The sequence below is a fragment of the Gracilinanus agilis genome, chromosome 1 (assembly GCF_016433145.1).
Source record: "Gracilinanus agilis isolate LMUSP501 chromosome 1, AgileGrace, whole genome shotgun sequence".
Classification (NCBI taxonomy): domain Eukaryota; kingdom Metazoa; phylum Chordata; class Mammalia; order Didelphimorphia; family Didelphidae; genus Gracilinanus; species Gracilinanus agilis.
The window spans coordinates 28,694,580-28,707,368 of record NC_058130.1 but is presented as its reverse complement, the minus strand read 5'-3'; the positions used below and the strand labels follow the sequence as shown (position 1 = coordinate 28,707,368).

Below are 12,789 nucleotides of genomic sequence, written 5' to 3'. Positions count from 1 at the left end.
TTGTTGTTGTTGTTGTTGTTGTTGTTGTTGTTGTTGTTGTTGTTGTTTTACAATAGACTCTCAATAAAGGTTGGGCTAAAGTTAGAACTTCCTGGAGAACTTAAGCAGAGAGAAAGGCCTTCATTTTCTGTTTCTGTTTTTCTGCAAGTGTTCCAAGAGTTGTGATAGCGGAACCCAGAGAAGAAGAGCGATCTGTGTGAGCCCTCACAATGATGTGCTGGATGATAGTAAATGCAGACACCAGGAAAAGCTCACCATCCAGAGATGTAATGAGTTCCTCTGTCCACAGTGGAAATCAGGAGATTGGTCAGAGGTAGGTAGGACTGTTACTGAATGAATGAAAGATTCAGTGAATCAGTGAAAAAAAAAAATTAGCATTTACTCTGTTCCAGGTACCTCAGTCCATCCTGGGGATACAAACACAAAAGTGGGATAATCCCTGTTCAAAGAGTTTATGAGAAGATAACATATAGATGGGGAGGAGGGGGGAGTCGTATTTGGTTTGGTAAGTCAGTGGACTGAAGAGTAGAACCATTGGTGGAGAGATGAACACGTCCTTTCCAGGAGCAATGACAGTATAGATTGGATTAGGATGGCAGAACTTGGGGTAGGGTACGAGTTGTGGCAGGCAAGAAGATGACTGGCATAAAGTGATGGCAGCAGGGACCTACCAGATACAGTGGACCATTTGGTGTCCCAATAAAGACAGTTCGAATCCCAGGGAGGGACTTTCTGGAACTGAAGGGTTAAGTGCCCCAGGGCATGGGCTCTCCTCTAGAGGGCACATCAGAGAACTGGAGGATGGCTTGGATGTAACGTAAAGCATGGCCGGGGCCAGTGAGCCCATTTCGATGCATTTAGTGCTTGAACCCTTCCTCTTTCTGATAACGTAATGTCTGCCCCTGCCATGCTTCTTTGTCTGTAAACAGACATTCTCAACCTTAGGCTTTATTGTTTTTATAGTTTGATAAAATAGAACTTGTTTTTCTATTTTTACAAAAATGTATTATTAGTTTCCTTTGCAATATGAGGCATTTTATTTCATACATTTAAAATCTAATTCTCAGAAGGGTTCCACAAGTCTCATCAGATGGCCAAAGGAGTTTATGGTAGGAAAAAAGGTCAAGAACCTCCCATCATCGCATGGTAGAATCATAGGTTTAGAGCTAGAAGGGATATTGAGTCCAGTCCCCTCATTTTAGTGGCGAGGAAACTGAGGCACAGACCAGTTAATGGATGGGACAAATGAGGAAATTGATGCTTCCTAACAACTAGAAACGGTCCAGAAGTCAAACGGGAAGCTTTGGCTAGTGTTGGGTTCCCCTTCCCTGGAGATCTTCCAGGCCATGACTGGCTGGCCACTTGTTGGGATGTTGGAATGATGATTCTTGCTGGATTGGATGGCCGCTGAGGTCCCTTCCTGCCTGCTCGGGTCTCTGTGTCCTTCACCCACTAAATGAGAAGCACCCAGCCTTCTTTCTGTTAGATAGACCACATGAAGGCAAAAACGGCCTGGATAAAAATGTAAATACATAGCTTTTGCCCCTAAATGATAGTTCTCCCGTAAGTACAAATTTTACTCTAAGACCCTTGAAGGCAAGGCTGTTATTCATTTTGTCTTTGTATTCCCCAGAACCTAACACAGTGACCTCCATATAAATAGATGCTTAATAAATGGTTGTTGGTTTGGGCTGAATTCAATACAGACCTCTTATACATTCGCTGGACATCGCAGCGATTTAATTAAAATTTAAAAGCTATACTTTATGTACTCTATAATTTATTTAAGTGCCCTACAAGACTGGGCTGCCTGGATGGGGAGGGGACTCTCGGACTGGAGGAAGGGATCCGTTCCCCGAACCCCAAACCCCAGCCGCACCCCCAAAGCTACTTTGCTTCACTCGTGTCCTGTTCTCTGTTTCTCCCCTGCAGTGCTTGGTCACTTGTGGGAAGGGGCATAAACACCGCCAGGTCTGGTGTCAGTTTGGCGAAGAACGACTGAACGACAGACTCTGCGACCTTGCCACCAAGCCCGACTCGGTGCAGACCTGTCAGCAGCAGGAATGTGCATCCTGGCAAGTAGGGCCGTGGGGACAGGTATTTTAAACGACAAGGTTCTCGACTCTGTTCTTTCCTCCCTAGACAGACGCTGAGAAGGGACGTGCCCTTGGAGGGGATTCAGCGTGTCCCCAGCGTGCCATGCCGGGCATGGACTGGAACTGGTCAGCCGTCAGGCAGACCTAATTTAATGGGCAAACTCGCTTTGCCTTCTTTCTGTGCTTCCATTTCTTTTGGCGGTCCTCGCTGCCCACGTCCATCCAGTGGCTTGCAAAGCCAGCCAGAGCCCATAAGCAGTCAACCGGATTAATGCGAGAGGTCATTCGTGGCCGAGTATGCTTTACACAAATATAATACGGCATGTCTGCTAAGAGAAGCAGGTTGGGCTTGGAGAGGGCCAGGGGGACGACGGCCGCCCGTAGAGTCAGGGAGACTTTGGTTCAAATCTTTTCTCCGTACCATCCAAGTGGGATAACCCTGGGTGAATCCCTGAACTTCTCAGTGCCCCAGGCAGCTCTCTTGGAAATGGATTTGCCCTTGTCAGAGGAGTTCCCATGCCTGAAACTCCTCGGTTGTTATTTAGTCATTTTTCTGTTACATCCAAATTTTCATGATCCTATTTGGGGATTTCTAGGCAAAGATACTGGAGTGGTTTGCCATTTCTTCTTCCAGCTCACTTTATAGATGTGAAAACTGAGGCCAACGGGGTTAAATGACTTGCCCAGGGTCACCCAGCCAATAAGTGTCTGAGGCCAAATTTGAATTCCGTAATTCCAAACCCAGTGCTCTCTCTCCACTGTGCCGCCTCGCGTCCCACCTTGTTATGTCGGAACTGCACAGACAGTACGACAACAACAAAAAAGTAAAGATCTGCAGTGAGAAGCAAGCAGGGACAGGGTGAATGAAAGGCCTTATAAGACCAGATTCAAGGCCTCCCTCTGACATATGCTGTCCGCGTAACCCGGGGCATGTTACGAAAGCTCTCGGCGCCCCAAGGAAGCCCTCCAAACCTCTAAGTTACAGATAAGCCGCCAATCTGGATCTCTGGAGGGATTTCCTAGAGCAGAGTTTCTACCAAATAATGAAAGAAAAACACTTCCCCCTGCCCCAATCATCAGCTATCATCACTGATAGCTGTAAAAGGTGGGAAAGATTCAGGCTGGAGGGAGGGGAGCTTCCCCAGAGTCCTGGGCAGCACCTCGAGGAGTTGCCGTGGGAGACGGGACCCCAAGGGCTGCGGGAACTCATCTCCGCTCCAGGCTGGCTTTGCAATCTGCAGGGGTCCCCATTGAAGGAAGCATTGAACATTGCAATATGTTGAAGTTTCTGACGTATGACAATGACTCAGAATCCTGCCAGTACAGACAGGACAAGAGTGGGGTTCACTTGTGTAGAACTTCACAACAATTATGAGACTTAAAAACTCAACTGGGCGTGCCGAAGTCCTAATCATCATTTCAAAAATTAAAAAACAACAACAAAAAAAAAGAATGGATTGAATCTCATCCTAAAAGGTGCTTAATAAATGCTTGTTGGTTTGGATTGTATTAGATATGGGCCAGTTATACATTTACTATTCACCACAAAAGTTTAATTAAAATAAATAATTGATACTTTATATCCTAGGTAATTTACTGTTTTTTAAGTACACTCCAAGACTGGGCAGGCCATGTGGGAAGAGGATGCTTAGCCTGGAGCAAGGGATCAATTCTCTTCCCACCCCATGAATGATATAGTCTAAGGCAATGGTATAAGATTCAAATAGAAACTGATCTCTGGGGCTGCAGCATTGATTTAGAAAAACCACAAATTAACATTATCTAGTTAAATTATATTTTTATTGCCTGTGTTAAGCCTCTCCCAATTACATTTTAACCTGATGGGGACAGTTCCTTTGTGTTTGACATCTCTGTTCTAAAGGACCTTCAGAGAGATGATTTAGACCATCTGGCTTTCTCCAGGCAAGAGATCATCCCTAAAGGCTCTCCTTTCCTTGAATGTCCCCTTCATTCAGACATTTGAAACGCTTGTCATTTGGACTCGACATCACTAGGTGGAATCATTCTTGCTGCAAATTAAGCAGCAATTTCTGTCTTCAGTGGCAATCAGGCAGTCAGTGTGTGCCAAGCATTGTGCTAGGCACTGTAGGGGGCACAAAGAATGAAGCAATCTCTACCCACAAGAAGCGTGTTGTCCAACGTAAAAAAAAAAATGATATTTATAAAATATATGCAGCATTAAGGAGGGGAGAGTTTGGAAGGAAGGAATGGACAGGATGAGGAAAGGCATCTGCAGAAGATTGTGCTTGAACAGCATCTGAATGGCAAAGAGGATAGAATGAGGCGAAGGAAAGAAGAAAGTAAATGCTTCTTAGGAAATCCCTTCAAGAATCTATTTTCCCTCCTTGAACTGGAGGGGACCTCAGTGGCTACCTAATTTGACCTTCATTTTTCATTTTTCTCCAGACTTTTTCTAGGAACTATTTTCCAAATAGGTATTGTTTCACTCCCATTTTAAGTATATATATATACATATATATACTTAAAAATTTTATACTTTTCATTATTTTTATTATTATCATTATATATTATAGATTTATATATTGTATGTTATTTATATTATATATGTAATATTATTTATATTATATATGTAATATAAATACATATACTTAAAATTTTATACTTTTCATTTTTTATTATTATCGTTATATGTTATATTATATATATTTTATTGTATGTTATTTATATTATATATGTAATATGTGTAACATATATATGTAATATAAATACATATACTTAAAATTTTATACTTTTCATTATTTTTTATTATCATTATATATTATATTATTATATTTTTATTGTATATTATTTATATTATATGTGTAATATGTGTAATATATTATATATAATGATAATAAAAAATGAAAATATCTTTATCTTATACAAAGCTTTGAATGCCTGAGTCAAACTGAGTAGGAAAAAAGAGTCATTTAACAATTTCCAAATGCCCCTTCTGTCCATATGTAAGACATTGAGCAGGCAGAGCCCCACACGATGCTGTCACATTTTTTTTAATGTATCTCCATCATGACTAGTTGTAGAGTCCATTTTTCTACTTGGTTGCCTTCTCTGCTATTTCTGTTTCCCCACTATCTCGGGGATCCAGATATTTAACTATTTTTGCTCTGTCGTGACAGGCGCTAGTCTGTTGACCCCCCAAGCCCTTAGTTGCAGGATCCTCGCCCTTTTCTCTTTGTTTTGGGGAGGAGGTGGAGGAGAGAACCCTGGCTGAGTTCTCTGTGCCCTTCTTTTTCCTCCAGTGCAGTGTGACTTGTGGCCAAGGTTACCAGATGCGAGCCGTCAAATGTGTCCGTGGAGCTTATTTGTCTGTGGTTGATGACAGCGAATGCAATGCGGCCACCCGACCAACAGACACCCTGGTAAGGCAGTGAGGCCGTTCCATCATTCCCTGGTCTTGTGCATCAGGCATCAAACCACCCAATCCCAGTCCTCGCAGTCGTGCCCTCCCCCGTGTTTGCTCCGCCGGAGTCTGGACCACTCAGCACATCTGGCTGCTTGGCTCCATCAACTAGGGATCGGGGCCAGCAACTCAGACCAAATGAAATATTAATTTGTTTCAGGTTCTCCTATTTGGATGTTGCCGTTTTATTCTGGTTGAGTTGATATCCATGATGACACAGTATCTAGAGCAATGGTGTCAAACTCAAACAGAAGGGGAGGCCACTAAACCACAGGCTGCACATGGACTTACAAAACCACCTAGGAGCATTATTTGGGCTCTCCTGACTTTATTTACGTTGTTAAGTATTTCCTACTAATTATTATTTTTTTAAACCCTTGTACTTCGGTGTATTGTCTCATAGGTGGAAGAGTGGTAAGGGTGGGCCATGGGGGTCAAGTGACTTGCCCAGGGTCACACAGCTGGGAAGTGGCTGAGGTCAGACTTGAACCCAGGACCTCCTGTCTCTAGGCCTGACTCTCACTCCACTGAGCTACCCAGCTGCCCCTACTAATTATTATTATTTTTAAAACCCATGCCTTTTTTCTTAGCATTGATATTAGATTTCTGTTCCGAGGCAGAAAAGCAAAAAGAGCTAGGCATCTGGGGTGAAGTGACTTGCCCAGGGACACAAACCTGAAGCCAGATTTGAACACTGGACCTCTGACTTTAAGCCTGGCTTTCTATCCAGTGAGCCACCCAACCACTACTCCCCACCAATTACATTTTTTATCTGATTCCTGTGACCAATGGTTTGACATCTCTGGTCTAGAATACTGCATTGGGAGTGAAGAAGACCTAGGTTCAAATCCTGCCTCAGACCTTTAATAGTTAAGGTTCCCAGACTTAAGATTAACCTATTATCCTTGTTATGCTTCAGGCAACTCACTCCCAGGATTTATCTACAGAGTCATCTAGAAGTGATGTTCTGTTTGGAGGAAATCCTTACCCTGGGGCTTCTACATGCTGAAAGGCTTAGATGTGTGTGTGTGTGTGTGTGTGTGTGTGTGTGTGTGTGTTTAGAAAAAAAAATATTTAGGAAAAAAGCATGTTCATTCCATGACAACATAATGTGTATGTATGTGTGTGTATATATGTACGAGAGAGAGAGAGAGAGAGAGAGAGAGAGAGAGAGAGAGAGAGAGAGAGAGAGAGAGAGAGAGAGAGAGGGAGAGGATATGTTGATATATTTTCTGGTTAAATAAAATGGTGAAAAATAATTCAGTAGCATCTTCCTTACATTTCTATTATGAAAGATATGTAAACCCATTCCCCACATACAGGTATTGGGATGCCATAGTACATTTGTTTGGGCCCCTCATTTGAGCTATAAGTTCATGTGGAAATTCAAATGAATTCATTTTGTTGATTACCATCTATGATGTCAGACTACTTGATTTAAAACAAATGATTTGGGGCAGCTGGGTAGCTCAGTGGATTGAGAGCCAGGCCTAGAGATGGGAGGTCCCAGGTTCAAATCCGGCCTCAGACACTTCCCAGCTGTGTGACCCTGGGAAAGTCACTTGACCCCCATTGCCCACCCTTACCACTCTTCCACCAAGGAGCCAATACACAGAAGTTAAGGGTTAAAAAAAATAAAAATAAAACATGATTACCATGACCAATCGTGTGTGAACAAAATCCTAATTAGTTTTCTGCTATGGACTCCAGCTGTTGGGACTTTGGTCTAATTTAATTATCTATCTATCTATCTATATTCATATAGTATATTAATTAGATATAATATATCATAAAATATAATATTTTATTATTTTATTATCTTTATTCATTATTAATAAATGTATTTATTTAGATATTATAAAATTAATTTATTATTAATAAATAAAATATTATAAAATATATTATATATATGATTAATATAATATATAATTAATTATCTCATTACCCAATATGCCAAGCTTCCTTTTTTCTTTATTAAAACTTTAGATGTAGCAAATTTTATTCATTCCAAATAACATAAAATTAGAAACATGTTTTTAATGTTTAAGAAATAATCATTTTTTCTGTTGTCCAGTTTACTAGATCATTTGGGCTTAGTTTAGAATTGGCAAACAGAGATGGTTCCTTCCAACACGAAGTTTCCATTTTGTCCTTGGTCTTCCCTTGGTATAGGCCAGGTCCTTTATATGAACAACCCTTTTGGATGTGGTTGATAATGAGGTTGCCTATTCTGATGTTAAGCACTGAAATGAATGGATAACTGGAAAAAAGCAATCATTAAACTCTTCCTATGTGCCAGTCAGGGTGCTAAGCACTGGGCGTGCAAAAGTAAGCCAGCAAGCTAGTCCTTGCCCTCAAGAAAGACACAGAAAGGAGCAAGAGATAAAAGAATTTAACTGTTGAACACAGAGCTATGAAAACAGGCCTTGGAAAGGCTGGAAGGTGTTGTTCAAGTTCTGAGAGTGGTCCAAAGAGGGTAAAAGCTCAGGTTTCAGAGTCTGGGGACCCAGAGGCAGCACATTATAATAATAATAGCTAATACTTAAATAGAATTCTAAAGTTTCTAAATGTTCTATATCTATTATTTTATTTGAGTCTCATAAGAATCCCGTGAGATAGGTGCTGTTATTATCTGTGTTTTTTTACATGAGAAAATGGAGGCTAAGAAGACTTAGATTACTTAACTAGGGTCACCCAGCTGTAGGATTCAAATTCAAATCTTCCTGACTCTCCCTCCAAAACTCTATCCACTCTTCCAGCTAGTATCTTTCACAGTTGAACCTTATGCTCTATCTAAGCCTTTCAGTTTTAGATTTCATGTAGACAAATTTGCTTTTTTCTTTATTAAAACTTTAAGGGCTTTTTCTCATGTAAAAAACACAGACAATAACAGCACCTATCTCATGGGATTCTTATGAGACTCAAATGAAGGGTCTGTCAAAATGGGAACAGAATTAGCCTTGTTCTATTTAGCTCCAGAGGGCAGAAAAAGAAACAGTAGGGCAAAGGTTCCCAAACTTTTTTGGCCTGCCACTGCCTTTCCAGAAAAAATATTACTTAGCCCCCTGGAAATTAATTTTTTAAAAATTTTAATAGCAATTAATAGGAAAGATAAATGCACCTGTGGCCATCACTGCCTCCCTGTATCGCTGTAGCACCCACCAGGGGGCAGCAGCGCCCACTTTGGCAATCACAGCAGTAGGGCATAGAAGGGGCAGATCGAAGCTTGATGTCAAGAAAACTTGTTAACAATTGGAACTTTCCCAAAGTGGAATAGGTTGCCTTGGGGGGGGGGGGATAGATTCCCTCTTAATAAAAGGAGAGATTGAAAGAATTGTCGGGCATCTTGTAGAGGGGATTCTCATTTAGGTGTGGATTGGATGGCAACAAAGATGCGTCCCAATTCTGAAATCCTGTATGTTTCTGAAGACAGCGGAAGACTTGTGGCTTCCCAAGATTCCTTTCCTCCACATATTTCTATAGGATAATCACTCAAACTTACATTTACTCATTTCTTGGGCAGGACTGTGAATTAGTGCCTTGTCAACCTCCACCAGCTGCCCCAGAAGCAAGAAGAAGCACTCACGTTCAAAGGACCCAGTGGAGATTTGGATCTTGGACTCCAGTAAGGAATTGAATGATCGAAGAGGTTTGGGGCGGGGGAGAGAAGATGAGTCAAGAGTGATGGATGGGGCTTTTTTTTTTTTAGATGTGATTATAAAAATTGAGCCACTGCCCAGTGAGAGAGTGTCCATAACATATTTTCATATCTGTCAACCCCAGTGCTCGGCAACATGTGGAAAAGGAACCCGGATGAGATATGTCAGCTGTAGGGATGATGAGGGCTCCGTGGCAGATGAGGAAGCCTGTTCTACCCTCCCTAGGCCATCAGCAAAAGAAGTGTGCGCCGTGACCCCTTGTGGGCAGTGGAAGGCCTTGGATTGGAGCCCTGTAAGCAAGGGATTTCTCAATTTGGGGTTGGGCATGATGGCGTTTGGGCGGAGGCGGTGGTGGCATCAGAATTACTTAATTACTGCTCCGATTTCCTGATTTCCCTCTCCCTGTCACTATGCTGCTGTCTGTGTCCATGCAGTACGTTTTCACAAAATGCACGTTTTTTCCTTCCTCGCATGACCATATGACGGCTCTGTTTCCTTTCTGAATGTCCATCACAGTGCTCCGTGTCCTGTGGACAAGGTAGGGCAACTCGGCAGGTGGTTTGTGTCAACTACAGCAACCAGGTAGTTGATCAGAGTGAGTGCGACTTGGATTATATCCCCGAAACGGAACAGGACTGCTCCATGTCACCCTGCCCACGCCGGAGCCATGACCGGGACCTACCCCAGCACCCCTTCCAAAACAAGGACTACCGCCCCAGAAGCGCCAACCCCAGCCGCACCCACGTGCTTGGCGGCAATCAGTGGAGAACCGGACCCTGGGGGGCAGTAAGTATTTGCCAAGACGTTTCTGTTCTCCCCGAGCGGAGTCTAGAGGAGACCTACCGGAGACAGACATCATTGTTGTGTTGCTCTGGTCTCCGGGGGGATAGCACGGGGGCATTTTGATGTGATAGAGGCAAACTCTAAAAGGACAGTCTTGGAAGCCGGTTCCTGGCCACGTGATACGCTTTACGTGCATCTATTAACTCGCAGCGACTTTAGGGACGTCGCTCTGCGGAGTGTTGAGCCTTCGGCTGGAAGATGAGTGTTATGATCTGATGGTCCATGGGGGGGGATATTGGGACCGTGATTATGATAGATCCTCCGAGAAACTGACAGCTCTGATCTGTGGGGAAATTAAGCAGAGAGGGAAACTTTTATAGAAGGAGACTTGGAAATGAAAGCAATTTTCTTCCTTGCTATTTTCAAGATGAATGCACTCTCCAAATGACATAGCTGGCTATGGAATTGGAGGAAGATTATTACCCGGGATTAGGAGGGAAATGCTAGTGTAGCTAATGTGATTGGCATGATGAACAGGCAAATTAGCGGAATCTTTAAGACCAGCAACGGGAAATGGACTTTGGGGAATCATCTCTTTCTTTTTCCCCACCAAAAGTAAATAATGAGGTGAAATTGCGAGAAACTGCTTCATTTAATTGTATAGCAAGTGAGCTTAATGGAAGATAGAACGCTCCCAGGTATTCCCTGACCCTGTGAAAAAAACAGTAGGAGTTTACTGATGGTGATGCTTGTTGGTCAGTCATTTCAGTGGTGTCCATGTGGTGTCTGCCTGACCCCATTCGTGGTTTTCTTGGCAAAGATACCAGAATACTTTGCCAATTCCTTCTCCAGCTCGTTTTGCAGATGAGGAAACTGAGGCAAACAGAGTTAAGTGAGTCACCCGGCTAGGAAGTTTCTGAAGCCAGATTTGAACTCAGGAAGATGAGTGAGTCTTCCTGACTTCAGGCTGGGCACTCTATCCACTGTGCCACTTAGCTGCCCATTCATTCTGTAGTTATCATCTAAAGAAGTGATTTCTTATTCATTGTGTTGTCTCCATCTTAACAGCCGTATCTGATTATTTAACGGGGTGAAGAACATTGAATTTTAGGAGGAAAGTATCCGTTTTCAACTATGGGCCTCCGTCAATAAATTGGTTTTATTTTCAGGGAAAAATATTTATTCCTGAAAGTTCTGTATGTACCAGCCTTTGATCTTATCCCTCTCTTTCCTTTGCTTTTCTCTCTCCCCCTCCCCCCATCTTTCTTTTCATAGGTCATAAAGGATTTAGGCTTTGAGGGATTAAAGAGTGGCTAATGGAGATAATCTCTGAGTACCCCATGATTCTTCCTGTTTCAAGAAACTCAAAACCCGTACCCATGCATTGTAATGATAGCTTTTAATGCTTCCCCAGAGAAAGATGCAATTATTATTTAGGACAACTTCGGCCACCTTGTCTTCCTTTAAGGATTAAAAACCTTGCCTCTGGGCAGTGTTCCAATTCCTTTAGGATCTGGTCCATTGACTCTCCCTGCATTGGCCAATCCCATTGCTCCCCCTTTGTGCACGGAGGCTTTAGACCTAGCTAAGTAAAGCTATCCAGTCTTGGCTTGACACACCTGCTCCACTCTGCTGCTTAAGACAACCGAATGCTCATAAAGCCTTTAAAGACTAAAAATCTGGAGTCACCAATGGAGCCTGCCTGCAATTGGAAGTCCATTTTGCAAGAGATGAATGACCAGTTTGCATCTTTTTTTTTTTTTTTTTTTTTTAGTGAATGCAGAAAAGTTGTCTTTGTCTGCAGCTCACTTGAAAACAGCAGAGCTCTCCCAAGCTCTAGCCTTCTTGTCAGAGACTTAAGTTGATGGAGAGGCAGTGTGCCCCTAGACTTTCATCAGTCTCACTTGTTTGTAACTGATGTGGAGAGAGTGGCAGAAAGGATTTTTTTTTAGAGGTGATCACCCATGGAGCACAGGAAACGTATTAGCAAATTCACAGTTGTTCAGATTACGGAGCACCTGAAAACATCTGAAGGAAGTTCTGGCTGACAGGGGAGATGCATTCCTGGGTTCTAAAATGAGGATGAATGTCCAGAAGAATGCCAGAGAAAGAAGAGAATGAATGCCAGAATTATAAACAGAGGAATAAAATAGACATTTGGGCATTGGTGTAAATTCCCAAATCTAAATCCATAAATCCTAAGAAAGGGAGCATGGGAAGAAGAACTGCTGGGATTGGTGTTGAGTCACTACCAATGCCTTGTGACCTATTCTTGGCAAAGATACTAAAGTTCTTCGCTCTTTCCTTTTCCAACTTGGTGTTAAATGACTTGTCCAGGGTCACAGAGCTAGTGTTTGAGGCCAAATTTGAATTCAGGTAGATGAGTCTTCCAGACTCAATGCCTGGTACTCTACATCTACTGTACCATGTAGCAGCCCTATAGTAAATCCGCCTTAAAGAAAGGAACTCCTGAGTTTAGGTCTTACCTTGCACATATATTGGCTATGAGTCCATGGGTAAAACATTTAATCTCTAAGTACATCCCAACCCAGTAGCTTTATCAGGCAGGAGTTCCATACACTGATGAAATTACAAGTCAAGGAAAATACCCAATAAAAGGGTCAAAAATTTATTTAGTATTCGCCTATTAAAGGACAGAGTAAAGTTGTAGAAAGAGCATGGTTTGGGGTGCAGGGACCCTGGTTCAAATCCCAACTCTGCTCCCCAAGAAGTCAAGGAAGTGGGCCAGGCCCACCACCAAGATTTCCACAGTCCCTTGATTTCTCTGGTTCCTCCTCTGTGAAATGGT

The 12,789-nt window shown here is 42.5% G+C and overlaps 1 protein-coding gene across 1 annotated transcript in view; it reads left to right on the top strand.

Annotated features, from left to right (window-relative positions):
- Positions 1-12,789, top strand: part of ADAMTS9 (ADAM metallopeptidase with thrombospondin type 1 motif 9) — a 223,766-nt gene that overhangs the window by 114,375 nt on the left and 96,602 nt on the right. The window contains exons 22-27 of the mRNA XM_044675724.1: positions 149-313; positions 1,933-2,097; positions 5,378-5,497; positions 9,062-9,163; positions 9,322-9,489; positions 9,714-9,983. Coding sequence (XP_044531659.1) covers positions 149-313; positions 1,933-2,097; positions 5,378-5,497; positions 9,062-9,163; positions 9,322-9,489; positions 9,714-9,983 — 990 coding nt within the window. The remainder of the gene's footprint in view (positions 1-148; positions 314-1,932; positions 2,098-5,377; positions 5,498-9,061; positions 9,164-9,321; positions 9,490-9,713; positions 9,984-12,789) is intronic.